Source organism: Hydra viridissima, unplaced genomic scaffold, assembly GCF_058129835.1.
Source record: "Hydra viridissima isolate aposymbiotic clone 2 unplaced genomic scaffold, HvirCarnegie_v1 scaffold_12, whole genome shotgun sequence".
In the NCBI taxonomy this organism is placed as follows: domain Eukaryota; kingdom Metazoa; phylum Cnidaria; class Hydrozoa; order Anthoathecata; family Hydridae; genus Hydra; species Hydra viridissima.
In genome coordinates, this window is record NW_028324311.1 from 10,647,167 (window position 1) to 10,657,005 (window position 9,839).

Consider the following 9,839-nt stretch of genomic DNA (forward strand, 5'->3'; position numbering starts at 1 on the left):
AATCTAACAAAGCTTGAGCTTTGTAAAACTTTTTTGAATTTTTTTTATTTAAATAAAAATCTTCATAAAACTTAAAAAAACTCAAAAGTTCATTAATCAAGTAGAAGTTTTTCTTGTTTATTTTATAGTTTTCATTATTTTTCATTAGTTTTCATTACTTAGTTTTTTTCCTTACGTAGTAGTTTTAGATTATAATTAATCCAAAGCAATGTTGATCATATGATGGAGCAATATGATGTTGTTTTTATAATTGAAGATACTGTATCTTGCAAAGAAGATTTTAGTACTCTCTATAACTCATATATTCTACCATCTGTAAGGTAATTTTTTTGTCTGTGTTTATACGTGATACTGTATAAGCTGCCTGGTCATATCTTAAGAGTTTCCCTATTCATCAAATTTTCCACTAAAAGAGTCTCATCAGAGTATGACATAAAAAAGTAATTCCATATGTTATTTGCAAATATGTCCTTTAAACTCATCAAAGAGTTTAATGTAGTTTTCTTTCTAACAGTTTTTTTTTTTTAATCTTCCCATGCTAATTTTATTGATTCCTAAAACAAAGAATGAAGCTTTACCATTAGGGCATCCCATGCTTTTTAAAAATCATTATTTTTTACCATAAACATTTGGCCCCAAGTATTTTTTTGCTTGAAGGTTTATAAATGTTGAATCTGTTTAAAAAAAAAAGCTGATATTATGAAGTCTTTTTTTATACTATCTACATGGGATACTCTTACACATATAAAATTTTGGTACTTCCTCCTCATTTCAAAATATTTGCACAATATGAGGTCCAATTTTGCAAATGTTATTTTTATTTTGATAAATTTTTATGTGCCCATCCTTAATCTGTGTACCTAAAGGAAAAAAAAATCCTTAGGGTCGACCTTGTTAAAAAGAGAGTTGAAAAGTACGGGATGATTATGAGTATATTAATGGTCTTTTGAGTTAATCTGTTTGTGTGCTTGTAATTTCAAAATTTTAACGCTTCTTATTTTTCAATTCTAGATATATAACCTATAGAAATCTCTATATTTTATGTGTAATAAATGTCACTCAAAATCATTAAATTATATTTTGTAATATTAAGTCATCTGTGACTTTCTTTTAGGTTTTTCAACAATGGTATTAACCCTGCAGATATTGCTATTTTTGGTTCTCAGGTATTTTTTGTTTCATATACTTTTTAAGATTAAGTTCTATTTTTCTAGAATTAAGTGTAAATATGGTTCATTATCAAAGTCACAAAAAAAATTATGGAATTGCTTGTTTAAGTATTTTTTAGCATCTTTTAACTTTAGAGACAACCATCACAATATAGCTTGCTTACATTGCAAAATCAGTTCAGACAGGATGTCGGAATGAATCCTGGAAAGATTACTCAAAATGCATCAGATTTCCTGATGAAAATAAAAAATTTAAGGTTTTACTTGAAGCTTTTAAATTATTAAAGAAAAAGCTTTTGTTTATATATATATAAATAGGGGGAGGGGGGATAATTATTAGATTTGTATTTGTGTGTGTGTGTGTGTGTGTGTGTGTGTGTGTGTGTGTGTGTGTGTGTGTGTGTGTGTGTGTGTGTGTGTGTATACACATATATACTAAGTGCATACTCTTTTGACTTTTGATGTTGAGTCATTTTAAAATATTCTAAATTGTGAATAAACTTTTACCAAACAAAATAAATTTGAAACAAAAAAATTCTGTAAGAAAGTTTCAGTTCCTTTTTTATTTGTTAAGATTTGCTAATGGTGGAATTGCTAGTGGTTGTTTTTTAAGTGAGGCTTTGGCAACAGCTTTACAGGTTAGTTTTTTTTTTTTTTTTTTTTTCGCAAAAGCTTGTGTGCCAACTGCAATCAGAAAATTTCTTGTCTTAATTATCATGTTTTGATTAAAAGTATTATGTTCTAATTTTCAACATCTTAGGTATTTAAAAGCATGTCAGAATTAAGAAAAAGGTATTTTTTATATTAACTTTATTCTACTAAATAATTTATAAATGCAACTGTTGCAATGTGGATATCTATTTGCTTTTTTAGTATACAAGCTGTAAAGCATGTCGTGATAATTACTAACACTGCTCCTTTCATGACCCCTGTGATAAGAAATTGTCCTCAAAATGGACTTTCTTTTGATAAGTTGCTTGATGTTTTTAACAAAGTAAGTAATAATCTATTGATTGCAACTAGTTATATTCTCTGTGAATGTCTGTTTTAATACAGTTTCTTCATATAGGAATCAATTTGCATATCTGTGCTTTGTGGAAGACATATTCTTGCATACAAAGAAATTTTCAGAAAGGTGAATATGTATATAGAATTATTGTTGTCGTTACTCTTTTGAAAATTTTTTGCTACTATTACTAAAGTTGTCATGGTTATTATTATTATTATTATTATTATTATTATTATTATTATTATTATTATTATTATTATTATTATTATTATTATTATTATTATTATTATTATTATTGTTGTTGTTGTTGTTATTATTATTATTATTATTATTGTTGTTATTATTATTATTATTATTATTATTATTATTATTATTATTATTATTATTATTATTATTATTATTGTTATTATTATTATTACTATTATTATTATTATTATTATTATTATTATTATTATTATTATTATTATTATTATTATTATTATTATTATTATTATTATTATTATTATTATTATTATTATTATTATTATTATTATTATTATTATTATTATTATTATTATTATTTTTACTATTGGTATTATTTTTTTTGTTAGAGTTTTGAATACAACCAATAATAAGTTAGAAAATTTTGCTCCAACTTTTTAGTTTTGCTCCATCTTTTTTTAGTTTTGCTTTAGTTTCAGAATGAATTTTTAAAGTTGAAATACATATAAACTTTGTTTTCAAAGAGCTTGAGGTCATTTTTGGTTATTTGTGGACGTTTTTTTGACATATTGCACATGGTTACTTGACACATTAAAAAGAAGAATTGTTTACTCTATATCCTAAAAACATAAATTTAAATAAAGATAAATTAGGGAAAAGTTTAAATAAAAAATGGTGGATGTATGTTCTGTTCTTTTAGTTGTACTCTGATTTTGCAAACATTTTTTCAAAATCTGTTCAATATGCTAGTCATGCAAATCATATGATACTTGTTAAAGGAATTCAGCTGCCAGGTTTAAATTTTTAACTTTTTATATTTTATATTCCTATTTCGAAGAAATTTTAAATTTTAAAATTATTTTTAAATGTAACTTTAACTGATTGCATTTTTATTTGTCATAAGTTATTTGTCAAGGTTGTAGGCTGTAGGTACACAGTCTACAACCACTTTTGACATATAGACAGGTTGTACTTTTTTTTTTCAGTTCAAGATGTGGTTGATGTTGATGTGTTTTCTTTGAATAAAAATGAAAGTAAACTGGATGCAGGTATTTTTTCAACGGGACAATTATTAATACCAAAAACCTAACTTTCTATAAATATGGTATTTAGCCTAATCTCTATAGTAACAACTAATCTCTATAGTAATACCAAAGATTGAGTTCAATTTTCATTTGAATTTAGTTTTTAGTATTGATGTTTGACAGCAAAGAAGATAACTAGAAATAAATTTATTAAAGGTATCAACATTCCAAACAAGAAAATAAAGATAGAGGATTCCTCGACAATTAATGTTACACAAGCTTATTCACAGCCAATACCAGCACGATTAATTTCTCATCCACAAGTTTCATCTCAACATAACCAATCAAATAATCAGAATTCTGTGGTAAATTCTGGGGTAAAGTTCATTTTCTATACATGGTTTAACGCCCATTATTGATGTTAGGAAAAGTTTTTTCATTAAACATTCATAAAATTATAGAATGGTAATTAGATAACTATTGAATGGTGTCTCCAAAGTACAATTTCAAAATCGGAATTAATTTTGTTATTTGAATAAAGTCACTTCAATGTTTCAGATGTTTAAAGGTTTATATGATTTAAGATATCTATTTCCTTGATTATTTAAAATAATTGTTCTATTGTGCACCAAATGTTGTTACCATTCAGACACAACAGATTCAAGTGTTTCCAAGAAAAGTTGTTTGGAGTGGTCAGTTGCAGTGGAATGAAACAGTAAGATATTATGAGAAGTTGATAAAATCTTGGAAATCTCTAAAAGCACTATCATTAAATAAGTTTTTAATTGAAATTTTTAGAATTTAAATGGAGATGGTGGGAAGATATCACGCATATTACCATGCAAAGCAACTGTTCATTTTGATGATACTTTGTAAGAATTTTTCCAATTTTTCAAAGTTTCTAAATCTTTAAACTGTAACATTTAAAAATTTTTAAATTTCTAACCTTGTAATTTTTTTTTATTCTTAGCGCTTTTAAAAATTTTTTAAATTTTAGACAAGCAAATGATTGGCCTACTGATTTACATATGCAACTCATACCACAGCAGTATCTGGTAGCATTTTTGTTGTTGGAGTTTTTTGTATTAGTTTCTATTTCAAAATAAAATTCCTCTGAATTAGGAAATATTTAAAATAAGTACATAGACCTGCAAATTAAAAGTCATGTTTTCCTCTTTTGGATTCGATGACTGATCTTAGTGTATTTTAATGTGCTGATCACATAGGTGTTTTTAGCTTTTTGCTAACACCCTCAGTTTTTTTGGAAAAGATCCTATTAGGGAAATCACAAAAAAAGCCCCCTTTTCTTAGAAAAAAATTTGTATTAAATACAAAAATGTACTTAACTAAAAACATTAAAAATGTAAAAATTTGCTTAAATAATGTAAATCAATAAATACCAATGATCAAAAACTTTTATAGTATCTCATTTTTTGTTCCACAAAGCTCAGACAGTAAGATCTCATAGAAAAGGTGTATATTTTTGCTTCAGTGACTTGTTGGTTAGAAACCAGTATATTTCTGTTTTTGAATTGATCAGTTTACGCAATAATAATTATTGTTTTGCAATAATAAGTGTTATTGTATAGCCTGACTTTAGTAAAAAATTTAAATGCTTTTTATGTTTTTTTTTGTTTTAATTGCCCTAAAATCTGTCAAAATCAGTCTTTTTTCTTTCTTTATTTATTTTTGTTAAAGGTGTCGTTGATTTTGTGCTGGATGTAAATTGGTTATCATTCTAAAGTTTTACGAAAACTTAATTGTTTTCTTTCAGCAATCTCTTGCTCGTTTTGTAAAGCAAGCTAAACAAGTAATGTTTACTTTTTCGACAAGTGACAATGAAATTTTGCAATCTATGTACAGGATCATGAATGGAAGTCCAGCATCAGGAATTCCAGGAACCACTGGCCAGAAGTTTGTAAGTTTTTTAATGAATTATTTGTAAATAATGTGTCTTTAATTGCTTTAATGATTAATTTTTCCTTTTCTATTAAAACAACAAAAATTTCAATAATTTTTTAATTAATCCTAATTTATTAAACCAAGCTTTAATTATTTTTTAGCACATTGAATTTTTTTTTAACTTCAAATTTATTTTAAATCCAAATAAAAATCCAAATAGGCTGGTTGTGTTTTTTTGAATAATCCATCTGATCAGACTCATGTCAAAGTTTTGTTACTAATATTCAGTCCCAAGAAAAAAGCTTTCATTGGAGTCATCCCAGAAGAGCAGGTACTAGTTTAATTTTGTTTTTTTTTTCTAATCATCCCTGACTAGAAAAAAATCTTGTACTATATATGCTGTGACTAATTATGATACATTTGATGACACAACTAATAACATGATTATCTCAAGGTGGTCAAATCCAATTCAAAATGAACTTTTTTTTTTTTTTTTTTTTTTTTTTTGATAAAAAAAAAGTTAATTTCTTTTAAACATTTTAGAATATGATGGGAATAGTTTTTATTGTTCAAATTTTGGGTATAAAATGATCAAGTTAAGCTTATAAATAATAAAGGCTGAGTTTGTTTATCTAGCTATGCCCATACCAACCATTTATTTAAGAATATTTCAAAAATTGGCACTTATAGAGTCAATGTATATTAATTCATTATAGAGAAAAAAAGGAAAGTGTTAATAGCCTACTATTAGCCATTCACAAAATTCTTATAGCAGTATTCTGAGATCTATCTTATAAAGATTTACTAAAAATTTGCCTTTTCAGTGAAACACAAAACAGTGATGAATGCTTGAATGGTGTTATTTGGAAAACAAGTCCTAAGGATGTATATGTGGGTAAAAAGTCTTTAGAACCACCTTTAAACTCAGTTATTGTTTCATTTAATGGATTTCATGAAGTCATGACAGTGTTTAAAGTTTAGGTGTAAATAACAGTTCAATACACAAACTACTAAGTCTGGATTATTAAATATTTTATGAATAAGCTTAAAACACTGAATTCTGTATGATCAAGGCTTTTAGTTGTTGTTGTCAATGCACTTTTTTCAGGACTGTCCTCAAATTGTTTTTTTGTAATTTCCTCTTCTTAATGAAGGAAATATTTCATCTAAAAAATGTCATTAGTCTATTAGTGAAACAAGATCATCCCATTTGCATATATTAGGTTATATATTTGCATATATTTCCATATATTAGTTTATTCTGAAATTATAAAATTCAAATGAGAGTGGACTTATTTTTAGAATAATACTTAGTAGGTAAAAACTGATGTGACCCCAAATTACCTTAAATCATTCCTCAAACATAAAAAAGCAGAAAAAAGTTGACCTGTATTATAATTGTAATGTTGACCTGTATTATCCTTATAACTTTATATTCTAATTTTTATAGTTAGTAAAAATCAATACTATTGTTTGGAGGAACACCAAAAAAGAGTTCCTAATTTATAAATTATTCAATCAAAAGTTACATTTGCTCTTAAAATAAAAGTTCAATCAAGGATCTGCAAATTGAATGCTAAAAAGCGTTGTCTAAACTCAATTTTAAAGTTGTTAAAACTCCTTAGGGAAAAGGGGAGGAGGAGAAGTGGAGGCATTTCCTCCTTCTGTCTTTTGCCATGTATGTAGTTCCTGTGTATTGATTATGATAATTTTACAATTTGAATTTTGAATTATAATCATACAAATTATGAACATTTTTAATGCATTCTTTAAGAAATTTTTCTTTATTCAACATTTTTTCATTTTAGCAACAGTTTGTTGGAGAGTTAAGGGTATGTTAGATTTTTTTTATCTTTAATAGAAATAAATTACACTGCAGTGCTTTTGAGAGCAAGGCGATCTACTTTGAGGGTCAGGCGATCTACTTTGATTCTGCTTTTCTTTTGTTTCTTCTTTGATTCTGCTCCTTTTAGATACTGAACTAAAATTCCAGAGCAAACAACAACTCTTTAAACTTTTAGTTCAAAAAGCTGAAAAATAATATTTCACTGAATAATTACATTTTTTTTAGGCCATTATATCTGAAGATAAAAGTCGAACTGTAAAACAGCAGATTTTCCCTGTAAGTTCTTTTTTTTAAAATTGCTATTCATGAGCATAAAATTTTTATTACCTATTTTTATATAATTTACATTTATATAATTATTATAAAAATTCCGTTTTTCGTTATGGTTTATATATTTCTGTATTTATATGTATTTTTCTCCGATCATGCGAAATGTGATTCAGAAAAGTTGTGATATTTTTAAAGAAGTTCAAATGGCTCATAGAAAGCGGGGAACCTTATACTCACTAATGACATTACCAATAGGAACGCGTGTAAAAAAAAGGATTTTTTAAATACGTAATAATTAGATATATAATTTGTTGTATTTTCAAAAAATCAAGGGGTAGTAAAAAATAACTCATAAACGTAAAATAAAAAAGTGCATTTTAAAAATTTGTTGACTATTTTAGCGAAAGCGAAAACATAAAGCGAAATAAAATTGCAACCATGTTAAAAACAAAAAATAAAACAACGAAAAAAAAACAAAAAGAATGCAAACAAAAAGCTCGTCAAACAATTTTTTGTAATGTCATCTTTGTTTTTTAATCGCTTTTGTTCAACTTCATGAGCCTATTTTAAATATTTGGTAGAGAACATTTGTTGCTCTTCCTAATTTAATGGGGCGTTTTTTATTGTTTGTCTAACCATAAAAAATGTTCTCGATGAAGTGTCAGGACTTTTGTTAGACTAGCTCATAAATTTATCGTTTTGAAATTATTAGTCGGTCATTTAATTGTCTCAGGTGTCCAGTACGTCGATGATCATGAACTGTTCCGTTGTCTCTAAACCGTTGAATGAATTATGTACCTAAAAAGTTAAATTATCAACAAAAAAAATCTACTCCCCCTGCAGTATCACTGTAAGAACACTGTAATGCTTTTAAATGCTTTTTAAATGACTTTTATTCAACTTTTTTAGAACGCTCTTGCCCAATCCCTAGCTCTAAGAAATTTACCTGTGTCTTCAAGCAATCAGTTTGCCCAGCAACAATATTCTCATATAATTCAACAAGTGAGTCAATATTTGGTTATAATGTTCTGTCCACGTTTCTTTTTTAAAAATATGTGTAACATTTTAGATTATTTACATATTTTACTCTTTATATACGTGTAATATTAAATATGTAATACTGATAAATATTTCTTTTAAGTATCAGCAAAATTCTCAACTGAAGTATCTTTTGCAACAACATCAGCAGCAGATACAATTACAACAACCAAACCAACAGTTGCAGCAACAAGCTCAGTTACAACAACAGACACAGTTGACCCAACAGATTCAACAGCAAACGCAATTGGCTCAGCCACAGATGACTCAAATGAACCAACACTTGCAGCAATCTCAACAAATGCAGCTGCAAGCTCAGAACTCACGAATAAATCAAAAATGGCCAAATCAGCAATTGCAGCAGCAAATTTTACTTCAACAGCAGCAACAGACACAACAACAACAACAGCAACAGCAACAACAAATTGTCGCTGCGATCGCTTTGGCCCAACAACAGGAACAGCAACAAACTGGTCTTATACCAGACGTACAAATATATAACGAGTTTTTAGGAAACGGTTGTTAATCAAATTATTGTTATGCTGGCAAAACAGTTTTCTTTTTTAAATATGAATTGATATGTTACTTTTTGTAATTATGTAAATGATAATAATTTTATTTGTTATTGTTGTTTAAATTAATACTACCTCGCTTACTTGTTCGCAATTTTATCTGATAATATCCAATTTCTCTCTTAGATAAATTTTTCTTACTGTCTCACGTAATTTGCCGTTCAGTATTTAAATAGTGTCAAATGTTTTTTTGCTTTTTTTAAAATAAACTCAATAGTTTTATAAAAGTTTATTACAACGTCATTGGAACAATTGTTTTTTAGTTGGTACGTTTAGCATTGAATGGTGATAATAATAGTGAAAAGTTAGCATTAAACAGTGATAATAGTGAAAGTTTGTGCAGTTTAGTTGTTGTAAAATGCGGGAGCTGACTCAGTTCATTTTAACCATGTCTTTAACCATTAACACATAATCAAGTTAGTGGTTAAAATTTTTGAATAGTCTTTGCATGTTTCAGCCCATTTTGACCATATAGTTAACCATTAAACTGTGTTTAAAATTACCTGAAAAAGTCTCAATATGCAGCAGCCATTTTCAACATATACTCAACCTTCAACACATGGGGAAATTTCAACTATTTTTAGCTATTGTGTCATAACTTATAAACACTATTTTTATCACAACCATTAAGTAACCATTAATCATTGTGGAATTGAAAAAAGTTTATTTAAAAAAGTTTCAGTTGTATAAATGGCAAAAAAAAATTGTGCAAGATGTATGAAGAATAAAGAAATGAATCAATTTATTAAATGTAGTCAATGTAATCAATGTATGTAAATGTAAATGAGTTGAAGACATGTATTACTT

The 9,839-nt window shown here is 26.8% G+C and overlaps 1 protein-coding gene across 1 annotated transcript; it reads left to right on the forward strand.

Moving 5' to 3' along the window:
• The first annotated feature begins 141 nt into the window (after positions 1 to 141).
• On the forward strand, positions 142 to 9,115 carry LOC145193647 (mediator of RNA polymerase II transcription subunit 25-like). The gene is made up of 19 exons (XM_090068957.1): positions 142 to 320; positions 1,115 to 1,166; positions 1,305 to 1,426; positions 1,744 to 1,807; positions 1,930 to 1,961; positions 2,043 to 2,163; positions 2,239 to 2,304; positions 3,080 to 3,173; positions 3,366 to 3,428; positions 3,621 to 3,781; positions 4,054 to 4,119; positions 4,203 to 4,276; positions 4,402 to 4,459; positions 5,179 to 5,322; positions 5,527 to 5,637; positions 7,115 to 7,138; positions 7,378 to 7,428; positions 8,332 to 8,424; positions 8,564 to 9,115. Exons 1-19 carry the CDS (start codon positions 220 to 222, stop codon positions 8,984 to 8,986), a joined length of 1,920 nt encoding a protein of 639 aa, XP_089925083.1. The 5' UTR covers positions 142 to 219; the 3' UTR covers positions 8,987 to 9,115.
• Positions 9,116 to 9,839: the final 724 nt, after the last annotated feature.